This window comes from Falco biarmicus, chromosome 12 (assembly GCF_023638135.1).
Source record: "Falco biarmicus isolate bFalBia1 chromosome 12, bFalBia1.pri, whole genome shotgun sequence".
Lineage (NCBI taxonomy): Eukaryota > Metazoa > Chordata > Aves > Falconiformes > Falconidae > Falco > Falco biarmicus.
In genome coordinates, this window is record NC_079299.1 from 24,802,500 (window position 1) to 24,815,633 (window position 13,134).

At 43.9% G+C, this 13,134-nt stretch overlaps 1 protein-coding gene across 1 annotated transcript in view; it reads right to left on the reverse strand.

Annotated features, from left to right (window-relative positions):
- Positions 1 to 13,134, reverse strand: part of PCSK2 (proprotein convertase subtilisin/kexin type 2) — a 109,132-nt gene that overhangs the window by 14,703 nt on the left and 81,295 nt on the right. Inside the window, exons 7-8 of the mRNA XM_056357564.1 lie at positions 12,359 to 12,447; positions 9,501 to 9,676 (exon numbers count right to left, since the gene is read on the reverse strand). Coding sequence (XP_056213539.1) covers positions 9,501 to 9,676; positions 12,359 to 12,447 — 265 coding nt within the window. The remainder of the gene's footprint in view (positions 1 to 9,500; positions 9,677 to 12,358; positions 12,448 to 13,134) is intronic.

Here is a 13,134-nt window from a genome sequence, read left to right on the forward strand (position 1 = left end):
GGTGGCCATCCTCGGGCACCAATTCATTTACCAAGCAGAAAGATATGGCTTCAGGGGAAGTGAATACTACCACCTCTGGATGGTAACAGCCTAAACCAGAAAAATCCCAGTTGGGTCAACTAAGTGCCTTATTTAAAGTGAACTGAAAGCCCCTATTTGCATCTCAGCCTTCTATGAACCTAAAAAGTTTCAGTGCTGTGACTCAGCTTGGGCTGCTGTAAACTTCAGGCAAAAGGAGGATGGGAGAAGGTGGCAGTAATACATACTACAACGACCAGAGGGAGTGTGACAGAAGATCAAGGAGGAACAGAGAAGACCACCGAGATAATAAGATAGATTTTTAAGAGTATCTTTCCTCCAGGATCCTGTTGAAACCTGCTCATTTCCCCCAAAAGCCATGCACAGTGTTGCGCCCACTCTTCTGAGCCACCTGAGGTTGTATCCACTCAGAGCTGAAAGTGGATCTTGGTGCATTTGTACCAGCACAAAAAGAGGCCCACCTCTCAATCCAGGCTAAACCAGAACTAAATCCTGGACGAGGCTAGATGCTTAGGAAGTCTCAGACAGCTACCGAGAAGCTCTCTTTGCAGAAACAGCAGGTTTTCTATTTCCAGCATCCGTGGGATGTTGTGCCACCAGCAAAAAATATCCCTGAGACATTTTCTTACCCCTTTTCTGATTTTCTGCAGAGAATAATCCCAGAAAAACTTCCTTACTGAACTACCTTGCAAAAGTGAGCTGGCAGGGGACTGCAGCCTAATTCACCTTATGTAACTTCAGGCATATCTTGAGCTTTTTTTTTTTTTTTTTTTTTTTTTTCCTCCTTGTTACTGCGTTCATTCACTGTGCTTGCTGGGCTAGCACCAAAGCCAGTGTTTCTCAAAGTTTTGACTAGTGAGTCACACTTTCCAGATAAAATGGGTGGTATTTGACAAATAGATCTCCTCCAGCTTCCCTGACCCTTCCCACCAAGGCTGGCAAGTGCCCGTGGGCATAACAGCTGGGCCTCTAACATGGCACTACCTCTGCAATGACTCCTCTAGTTCACCCACGCCCACCTGGCCATCAGGGTTGTTAAAGATGGATGGAAACAACCGAACAGTCTTTACAACATGTTTCTGATGCCCTTTTGCTTTGGCCTAATTCTTCTGTCATGGATCAGGACTAACAGTTTCCAACCAGCACAAGATAAAAACAAAGAACTGCCCTGAAAAGCCAAACACCAGGGAACAACAGCATCAGAACACCACCAAGCAGATGGGCTCAGGATAAAAAGAAAAAAAAGCAGCACCTGTCCGTGAGGAGCTTTTTTGTGTTGTTTTTTAAGCATGGTGAAAAGGTATTTCAGGATAAGGGCAGCCAAATGGTTTGCTGATGTTTATGGACTTTCACATTTCTAAGGAAGAAAATGCAGATGGAGCACATCTGAAAAAAATATGAAAAATTACAGAACTGGAAATTGCTTTCTGTAACAACTTCAAAGCATATATTATTTTATAAGCATCCTTCTTTTTGCATGACATATGATAGCTATTTTGTAATTCTTCCCCTTAAGGAAACAGAAGTGTTTCAGCACCTTCTATATAATTTAATAGCAATTTATGTGCCTGCTACGGTAGGAGAGAGACTGTTTTTCCGGGAAAAGCAAAAAATACTACAGCTTTTTCAAGTCTTTGCCATGGGTCCTACTCAGTTATGAATTGGACTCAGTTTCTATCCCCCATTAATTTTGACTGTATTTTCCTCTGAAAAGAGCATTTCTTTCTCTTCAGGACAAATTATTTGAAAATTCTTATGTGTTTCCTAATTTAAAACTGCATCCTTCAGTAATGATTGCTAATTATCTCAGAAAGCACATTCTGCAGCCCGGGCAGGCAACACAAGATCATCGCACCCGCAGGCTGGGGCATGCCAAGGCAAGGGGGGACTGTGGAAGAGCTGTGGGACCACTTGCCCGCTGTCATGACTTGGTGGGAGCATTGGGCTGGGCTCTCGAGACATCCAGGAGCCTACGCGGAGACGCCACTCTGCCTTGGTCTGCCCACCCCTCCTGCGCACGACCGGTCTGGCTGTGCAGCGTAAGCCAGCTGGAGGCAGCGAGCCCTTGGCATCGCTGAACCGCTGCTCATCCTTGGCACTGCCAGGGTTCTCTGGAGCCTGCTGCGTGTTCCTGCATCCCTGACATGGAGCCAGCTGGACAGCCCATTGAGCACTCACTCTCCTGGCTCCACCAGCTACTTCGGCATCTGTCAGGCTGATTTGCCCAGAGCAATCTGGGAGCCTGTGATTTTCTGGATCCCCGTGCTCCTTTCCTATACTGATTTCTTGGGGAGTGCTAAAATCTAAAGCAAAATCTAGGCAGGAACACATGCTCGACAGCCAGTCAACTAATCTCAATTTAACCCCACAGACACCAAAGTTTTAAGCTGGAAACATACCTTATTTCCAAAGTTTGCTGCTGCACGCGTTCAGGGGAACAGCCGTCTTATTTGAGCTGTACACCTTTAGCACCTCTCCCACATCCAGCCCCTTCCAAAAGCCTGGAGCTGCTGTACTGTGCCCCTGGAAAAGCCCAGGATGTCTGGCCTGCCCAGCACAAGTCATGGAGTTCAGCACAGAAGAAAGAGCAGCGGGGTTATCCTGCTCACAGTCACTGCTGCTGAAGGTGTTGTCCCTTTGCTGCTGGCCTGTCTAACCCTCAGGCATTCAATGGAGAAGGAGGAAAAGCCATTTTGGCAAAGCAAGAACTCAGCTAAGTATTTGGCTGCTATGCAGAAGACAACCATCCTTCAGAACCATGTTTCAGTCATGCTTCTCCCGTTTTTGTCCCTTTCATCTTTTGTTGCCTGCAACAACTGGTTGTCTGGTTCCCCCTAGTAGATTTCTGAAACTATTTGGGTCAAGTAATAATCACCAAAGTACAAGAGACGTCTGCATATGAGATTCTCAAAGAACTACACCCTGCAATTGTTAAACTCTAACAAAAGGCTTTATGTAACTTATTCTAAACTTGGTCACAGAATAGTACTGAACTCCCATTCACCAACCCCTAATTAATTGCATAATTGTCAATACCTCCTTTGGTTAAAAATAATGCTCAAGCCACTTTCTATGTCTAAATTACTGTTGAAACTGGATAGACTTCTGTTAGCCAAGAGAAACAAATGGAAAATTACACTTTCGGTGAAGAGAGGCAGCATTAGGTTTCAATTAGGGCTCAGTCCAGCAGGAAAATGGGGAGGGAACTCTGAAAATGATGAGGCAAAACCTTCTAATTATCTATTCCTTTTGTGTTGGATCCTGGGCTGTGTACCACAAGTAATAATGCATTACTCCAGTCCAACAATTCTGCAGGCCTAATTTTGGTATCAATAGTATTTGGAAAAATCAATCCCACCCTCTTTTCAGTACTTCTGAGCTGTATTATCACTGAGAAAAAATTTCTAAAGGCCCAATTTACTTTCCACCAGTGTCAATGCTAATTTCCCTGCCCAGGGCTCCCAACTGGTGTGACCAACCCCATTCTCACAGCCTCACCTGTGGCTCTTGCAACACAGCACAAAGGTTCCCCACCTTGCAGCATCAGCCTTGCTGGGAAGCTATAGCATGTGGCTGCTGAGTTACAGCAAGAGAGTAGACAAAAACACTCCTGGGGTCAGAGCAAAACATCAAAGTCTACACTCTGAGGCTATATTATTGCCTAGCCTCCTTAGAAAACAGTAATTTACATGTCAATAAAGAAAATATTTACATTTGGAGCTTACAAATGCTGCCATGCTGGCCCAGCCTATTGAGGCAGCAGCTTTCTGCTCTTCATGTGACAGCTGTTTGAGTCTTTGTGAAGGGCAATATTTAACCCGGTCACAGGCCCGTGCAAAGCACAAACCTGCAACAGCCATTGACCGAGGCATCCCTGAGGAGACCAGTATCACAACAGAAGTCAGCAGCACTTGAGATTTGCCCCTACCCTGCCCTCAGAGGCACATGTCCATTCCCTGAGCTGTGGCAGGATAGCAGATGGTCACAGACTGATCTCCAGACCTGGGTCACGCACTCAGACAAAGGCTGTGTGGGTACAGGTCAGAAAAGCTGGCCGTGCTGTTTTACAAAAGCCTGAAAATATCCCATCAGATGAATGGGGTGACTTCAGAATTCCAAGCAGATATAACGTACTCATGTGGGGTTTTAATAAGGTTTGATTTTATCTTATATAAATAAGACAAGGCATGGAATCATAATGCATATTCCAGACACAACAGCAATACGATAGTAAAGGGCTCGCAAGTTATAAAGAAGCCTGTAAGGCTTCCTCAGAAATGGAGTAATCAGATGGCTGCCAGGTCATAAACTAATTCCCCTATCCTCATTTGGCTGTTGAACAAATAAAATAACATTAGAGGTATCTAACTGCATATACTCTATTAACATGCTAGCTTCAGCATATTTCAAAGAACAATAAAACAATGTCTGTGGCCTTGGAGAGGGACAAATGAGAAATATTTCCTTTCATTTTTAACACCGTCCTTTCTTTTTTCATTGGTGAGCCCAATTACAGAGCCATGATGAGACTATAAATTCTTAATACTGCTCCCCTGGCAATTTGTACTTGTGAAGCATTTTCTTAGGTAGAACTGTATTATGGAAGCAATAACGTTTTCACCAGCACAAGCACAAATGGATCGCATCTTATATAATCTGGCTGAGCAGAAGAAGTCTCAAAAAATTAATTCAGTCCATGAGCAACTCTTCACAACATACAAATACAAAAGCCTACATCATAAAAATGCAATAGCTAGAGACCAGCTTAGCTCGATTACTTCTTTTTACTGCCTTAACTTCCAACAGCCGAAGCTGGAAAGAACTGGACTCATGAAAACAGCAAATAAGAAACGTTTACTGGATATTGCATTAAAGGCAGGACGTACCATAAACCATGGGTGGAATTAGTTCTTGATTGTAACCTGTTCCTGTTTAAGATGACTGCTAATACAACTCTGGATGCAAGGTACCAAAAAGAACAAAAGGCCTATATTTAAGAGAGTTGTGCTGTCACAGGAATCCCATCTACCACCACTACCTCCGTCTTCAAGTTGTCTAGCCCCCAAAGTAGGTAAGCACAGGTCAGACAAGGGATATGTAAATTGCACAGCATTGCTTTCTCCAGCCATACCATATATAAAATGCTATCACTGGCTCACTCTTCACTTCTCTGCAAATAAAAGTACCTCTCAATCAGGTGAGACAGCTAGCTGTGTTCACCACCAGGCTGCTTGTTCCCAAGTCCATCATCCTGGTTTCTTGCTCTGCTCTGCCTTTTAGTTTGTATTTCTGCACCTGCAGTAAAATCCCTCCATAGCTCATTAAAGAAATACATCTGCAAATGTGTGACACAGCGATTAGGAGCAATGAAACTGAGCATATGAAAATCCTGGTCTTGGTGCAGGGCTAAGATACCTGAGGGCAGCCCAGAACAACGTTAGGTTGATGATTACTGAGACTGTACAGAAACACATACCTTTCCTCCCTAGACCCCATAGCCTGCTGATGATCACAGATGTGGCTCAGACAGTCTGGAGGCCAGACAACAGAATCTCATTAAGGGTATTGATCTTTTGCAAGTGCAGGTGTGTTTAAAGAAAGAGAGAGAGCACGCATGACAGCACATTCTCTGGATCTCTCTTTCATCAGAGAGAGCAGCACTTGTCCCTTCGCCTGTTGCAGGCTGCCCTAATGGTACCTGGCTGCTCGGGCACAGGCTAGCAGAGTCTCCTGTCACAGCTGGCAGCCAGCACTAGATGCCTCGCGGCAAAGGGTGAGTGCAAGACCCCCTGATTAGGCAGGCACTGGGTACTCACAAGTTTCAACCTAGCCTTTGCAAACTAGAAGCTGTATTAAGTCCTTTCCAATTACGCCCCAAATATATCTTTTCTAGCAGCTGGAATTTGCATTAGGTAAGGTTGTTCGTCTGCGTCAAACCAGTGCCGGTGACTGCCAAACTCTTGTGGATGTTGCTGTGAAACTCTCCCGGTCCCTATTCTCAAGCCCCTGTTAATTCATCTGTGAGCTCGTTTATCTGTGCAGTCCAACTACCACTTTCAGTGACCCAGTTACACGGCTGACTATTGCCCCTGAACAAAAGTAATGAGATAACACAGCGAAGCGTAGACTGCACTAAAAAAATGAGTCTTAATAACAAAAAGCAGCTTGAGTCCCCTTCCCAATACCTTCTGATTACATGTATTACGCTGACACCAAGTTCATGCGCACACCATCCCCTTTCTGTTCAGCCTTAGAAACGCAGTCAGTAAAAGGGCCCTTAAAGGACTTGCCAATGTGACGGACAGATTCTGCCATCCTTAATAATGCTATTTTAGTGCTGCCTTTATGCATGCTATTTACCTTACAAGTGAACAGCACACCAAAGTGAAGGTATGATTAAGGCAAAAGGCAAGAATTAGCTTAACTAGCTTAACACCAAGAATGGGAAATGGAAGAGGAAAGCTAAGATGTGTCAGCCTTAGCCCACCTGGTTATGGCTGCACTGCTTCAAGCTATAAAACCAGACACATCAATCTCAGTTTCTGCAGTTTTCATCATCTTACCATTACCAGGTGATGAGCTACCCCTGGCATCCCAGCAGCTCTGGAAGGAGGACTTGTAAAGGGCGTAACAGTGGAACAGAGATTGGGGAAGGATGAAACAGTGAGTTTCTCCTTGAGTCAGGTTCGCAGGTGTGCTGGCAACAAGGTAAATATTACCTGTGTTTGTTAACTTGGTTAACTGCATATTGCCTGTAAGAATTCTGTGTCACTCCCCCTTATTTATTTTTAGATTACTGCATTAGAAGTAAGGATATTAATCTTGCTCTGTACAAGAGATGTTACATTTCCTTCTAGGACATTTGAAAGTGTTGCCCTTAGTTTAATAACACGTTTTTATTCTCAGCATGTTGCTTCTTCCCTGCCAATATTTCAGCTTCATCATGAATTTGTGAACCATCCCTCTGGTGAGAATCAGCTCTAGACTGAGAAAGAAAATTCCTACATTTATTTGTCTCTCAGTTTATAGAAGATACATTTATATTTCATAAGGGAGGATTTTATCCTGAAAAATTATCATAAATTAGATTGACATTTGTTCAGTCAATGAGAATTTGATGCACATATAGACCTAGACTAGGTAAAAGGGTATTACATCAAAGGCCATTTAGGCTTCCTTTACATGCAGGAATGTCTGCAGTGGGTTTTTCAAGCACCACGGAGAGTGCCCAGCACCCACTGACATCTTGAAATATCTTTGGAAAATCCGGCCCTCCACAAAAAGAGATCAGAACAAACTATAACCAAAAAAACCCCATTCTATGAAAGGAAATGTAATAATCAAAACAAGGGTAGCTAAAGCTATGATCACAATGCAAAGGGAATTATTTGGGGCGGAGCAGTCTCTTGGGCTTGTATTGCCAGGAGATAGCTGGGACACTGCCATTAGGAAGAATTAGACAAGTGTAATTGTCCCTGGACAACAGTATCTTTCTTAGGTAGAATCCACCACCATTCCTTCTGCTCTTAATTCTGCAATGGCTGTTAGATAGAACTGGTTTCCTAATGCAGACTCTCCTGTTAATTTTATGCTTTCTGATAAGGTACAAGAGCAATCCTTCCCAGAGCGCAGCTCACCGTCACCATTCCCCCTCCTTCGCAAGCATTCAACCCGAGAGATCTCAGGGGCCCTTCTGATCTTAATATTGCAAATTATTTCTTAAAAAGAATTACAAACACTTCTGAGAGGAAGACATTAAAAAAGCAATGTGCCCAACACTCCCAAGTATGGGACTATGGCTAGACAGTAAAACAGAAATTAAAATCCCTACTCCTATACTTAACATTCAAAGAGGTTAACTCCACAAACTAAAGCATATGGTGATAAAATAACAAGGTAATGCAAAGACATCTTAAATACCAAATTGCAAAAAAACCCCAAACACGACTAAAATTTAAAATCTGCTTCTCTGTAGGGGTAAAATATCTCTATCTATTAGTTTGCATTCCTCTGCCAGGGTTATTAGTGCCTTTTTCTGTTACTTATAGACAAGTTCTGCATGGGAGGAGAATAACACAAAAATTATGTGGGAATTTTTCTATATTCAGAGTTTATGTCTCCTGTTAGTGGAAGGAAGACCAAGTGTCCACTAAGTATAAGACATCAAGGCGTTGCAAAAAATATACCAGCCAGGTCACATACCTAAGAAAGATTCTCCCCAAGACAGGAGTATTTAAGGGGATCCTTACGGAAAAGACAAATGAAAGTGATGAGAAGAAACACCAGCTTGTGTAAGATGACTTCAGAGGGACTTCGAGCTTGCCAGAGGTTTGTAAATTTTATACTACAAAACTGAGCAGACTTGGGAGAAATTTCTTATGAGTCTTCCTGAGTTATTGAAGTACACTGCCAATTTTATTGGCAAGAGCATGAAGATGACTATAATTCACCTGTTACAGGCAAAACTTTTGAGGCTTAGGATTTAGGAAAGATTTAGATGCTCCGCTACCTACCACAGCAGTGGATTTAATTACCAAGTCACAAAACATGGTAAATTGAATGTGCTTCTCACTGTGAGGTGGTGATGAAGAGTGGGAGAAACTGGCATAAGTAAGAGGAAGAAATAATTTGGATGGAAAAATGAGTAATTGCAGAGCTCCCACACAAAACTACCCCAGACAATCTGGGGAATTTCAGGTCTTTTCATTGTGGAAACCTATCTACGAACAACCAAGGGGAAGAGGCTCATTCCCCACAGCACCAGGAGCAGCTGTGGTTGTCCTGGCTGCATGACACTGAAGAGATGGAGTTTGTTTGTTTGAACTTACTCGTCTTCTTTTTGAGTTGTGGCACACATTTTACCCGACCTTCTAACAGAGTGCAAGTTTAACCAGTTCCAGGATGATACTGAGAGACCATAGACTGTTCCTACAAGGAGGTGGAAAGGTGGGAATAAACAAGGAGGCTCCTGCTGCTGTGGAGTAACATTACTCCATGGATACCTGAACAGCTGTGGTCCAATCACAGCTATAATAATGACCATATATGAGTGACCTGAAAACCACTACAAATCCAAAACTATAATTAAATTGCTAGCACACCAAACCAATGTGATGTTGGTAGTACCACTGGCATGTTTCAACTTGGGGCATATTTACAGGATCAAGCTTTTCCATTTTGACTGTGAGGGCACAGAAAAGCATATGTAAGCTGACTAGAGATAAACACAGTTTCATGTAAGACAGCACAGTATGCCAAGACTATACAGTAAAGGCAATGCCGCAATATTGCAAGAACATCAACGGACCTTGGAATACGCTGAAATCTGGGATAGTTTACACAACTGCATAGCGTTCTGCAACATCTATGGGAGGATCGCACATTCCCAAGTCATTGGTTTCAGCGTGAGTGTGTACATGTCTTTCTGCCCCAATAACCAGATTATTTAATAAGAGTCTTACCTTGTTCACACCATCTGCCATCGCTTGCAGCGTTAGCTCTCTAGGTCCATCCACCGTCTTCCCATTATCAGTTGGTCCCCAGCTGGCACTATATATATCTATGACTTGAGGCATATGACTGATAGAGGAAGCCTCAATAATGTCTGTCATAAATGGCTGGTCGAGCATTCGAATACCTGCCGATTTAATCAACATGAACGTGAATTATACATTACCCAGCACAAAATGAAATCTCAGCACCTGGAGAAGTCCCACAGTTACAGGTATTTTACTTCTCTGGCAGTTTCACCCACTCAGTAATTCCGCACTCGCCATTCACATTTCACCAGGGTGTGCTTGGCCGGCAGGATGCCAGCACTTAAACACCAGCTACAGCAATGCCCAGAAAGAGAGAGTGCTTTATAGTTAGCTAACTACATTGCGTTTTCCATCTATTTGAAAACACTTTAAAAACAGTAGTATTCAGCAATCTCAGCATTTCATAGTGTTGAAGCAATATTAATAGTATTTACAATAGTATTTTGTAACAACTAGGGAAAGGATTAAGGCCTCCCCATCTCTAATTTATACTCAGTGATGCACCGACCCTTCATTTTTCAAGTAATTTTCCTGTTTATTTTGGTTCTTCTCTAGAATTTAATCAGAGAGGGGAAACACACTACACAATGATTTCCTGGAAAAATATAATTGTGTCAACATGCAGATGTAATAGCAAAACATGGCCAAAGCTAACTAAAACCTGCTTCCTTTAACCCATACAGCAGTAAAAATCAAGTCAGAGTCCTAATGATACAATCCTCGCACAAGCCAACTTCATAAACCCTCAGTGTTGGCCCTAAGCAAGCCAGAGAGTGTGACCAAGACCAAAACAGCACAAGCTGTTACATCCACCATGCCCCCCACACAGGGCAGTTTCACCGACAGACAACCTCTTGGTGGCCTTTGGATGAGACCTGAGTAACCAGGGGTACATTCCAACTCTCATTGGTAGCCTTAAGTTGCAGTTCAGTTTTTCCCAACAGTTTTAGGACACAGAAATCACTACCGCTGTGAATGGCAGCGAGGACCCCGATTTAGAAGCCAGTGCTTTTACTATATTAAATACAAAATCCATGTGCCAAATGCGAGGCTGGAGCAAGTGGTATAAACCTCGACTAGAAACCAGGCCAAATCTGGATATTCCTGATCTGCTAATTCAAGCTAGAAATTATGAAGTCAAACTCAATGAGTTTAAGAAATGCTTTCACATGCTTTTAAAATGAGGTTCGGCACTGAAACCACGGAATTAATTATTGAGCCTGGGGAGGCAGGGGAGCCACAGGAGGAGCCAAGCCATCTGGTTTGACTCTAGGGCAAAAAAGACAGACAAGAAGCAAAACACACGATGCCCCAGATCCTTCGTTACCAATTTCCAATTCCACCTTCCACAGACCCTGAACCATGCCAGCAGCACTCTCAGCTCTAATCAACTTCCACGTTCCCGCTGCCCACACGATGGTGCTACAGGTGCGTACTGTCCTCAGGCAGGAAAGGCTGGCACTTTGAAAAATCTGTGGGGATTTTGAACGAAGTGGAGAAGCACAGAAAATGATTTGTAGGCTGTTGGTCAGCAAAAGAGGCTTTCACCTCTTGATTTTTAAGCAATTATCTTGAAGTTATAAAGTTGTACTAATAATACAAATGAGGTCCCGTAAAAATCCCATACTTAATTCACATTCATCTAAAAGTGGCTATTGTCAGAATGTAAGTTTTGGAAAATGTCCCATCCCTGAAGGGGACGCTACTATTACTGAAGAAAGGGGAAAAGCACTAGACCTGCCTTACTAGCAGTAAGCTAGTAAGTGAGTTACTAGCTCTCAGTGATTGAGTTACTAGCTCTCAGTGATACTTCTTGGGGTAACAGCTTAGCAACATTGCTTGGTGCCCTCCTACAGTGGAGATTCAGCCTTCCATCACGTAGGCGACAAGGTGAAAGGCAGCCTCCCCCAGACTCTTCTGACACCGGGGTGAAACGGGGACTGGCCAAGCAGAGCAGAGATGCTCATGCACACACACTGTAAACCAGTCCCAGGAAGCAATGGATACATCCACACTGGTGTTTTGGTGTGGACTGGGAATGAAAATGAAATTTATAAGCATCTATCTCTGTTCGCTGTGCCTCAGTTCTCATCATGAAACAGTCTTACAGTGGGAAAACTAGATTTCTTCAGATTAAACTAAACCGATGCATGCTGTTCAAGAGCCTAACTCACTCCAAGCCTGTATTCAGTCTCTCAGTGCAGACAAGAGCTAGTTAGAAGTAAAAATACCCAACACACCCGCAGTATGAATGCTGGGTCCTAGGCACCACCCATTTCATTCTGTGCATCTGCTCCTACCACTCTGCATCACTTGTTAAAATAAAGAAAACCAACCACTGCAGAGATTCACAGCACTGCAGGCCCTGCCCTGTGAGAGCCTAAAGAATAAGAGCAGCACAGGATTTGCCTTTTCAAATAGTTCCTAAGTTCCTAAGCAGGAATTTGTATTTTACCTCCTGCGAAATGAGATTTGTCACAAATGATACTGCAGCTACGCAGGGAAGCAGCAGTGAAAATCAGTACACAAACAGGAGCTGGCATAAGAAGGAACAGAGCTGTTCCTTTGCAATGTCATTAAAGAGGCTCTATAAGGCCCTCAATTGAAAAGGCAAAGCCATGGAGAAATTCCTCTCCCCAGCTGCTGTGAAAAGTAATAAACACATGGCCCAGTGCCAAGCTGCAGTTGGGTCCTGGGCAACGCTCCCTGTCTCTGCTGGGAAAGCTCTGCCTGAGGCACAGCGTGTTAAGGACCACTGACACCTTGAACTGCTACCGTACCTGCTACCTTGGAGTTGTACGCAACTCCCACGCCGCAGATGTTGTTGTTGGCCGCAGCAGACACCTCTCCCGCACACCTTGTCCCATGGCTGCAGAAGGGAAGACAGAGACACCATGTGAATCCCAGCTAATACACGTGCTGAGTGGAGGTGGATCACCATGGTCTTGTTTTCGCCTCGCAGTCAGCTCCCAGTGCTTCAGAGGAAAACCGTTCCATGGCCAAGTGTTGAATGCTGCCCTTGGATACTCAGATGAGCTCACTCCTTCCTAAAGCAGGAGATAATCAACTTCCCCTCTGCAGTATGAGGGATGCTTGCTCTGAGATTAACGTGCATACTTATGCTGCATTCGGTTGTAAAGTTATTCAGACCTTTTCTTTTTAAGTCTGTCAAACAGGTTCTGCCTTGTTACCAGCTATTAGTCAGCAGAAACAGGCCATTGACAAAACAGTGTAAAAATAAGATCAATATTAATTCCTTTGGGTTTGTGACTTGACAGTGTGACACCCGTTATTTTGAACCCCACAGAACAGAGCGTGATCCCCTTTTTGCTGTTCAAACACGTGCAAGGAGCGTATCCCTGCCCACAAAAGAAATGCTACGGAATGAGGGGGTGCAATATCAAGCTGGAGTAGCAGAGGGGAGGACCATGATGGTCGCTGCACTCCTCAGCAGCGGAGCTGTGGCCTGGCTAGCCAGGCCCAAAACTGGCCAAACCTAAGGGCATGTGCATCGCTCTCCTCCAGTGCCTAATTCCCAGGAGAGCTGGCAAGGCGC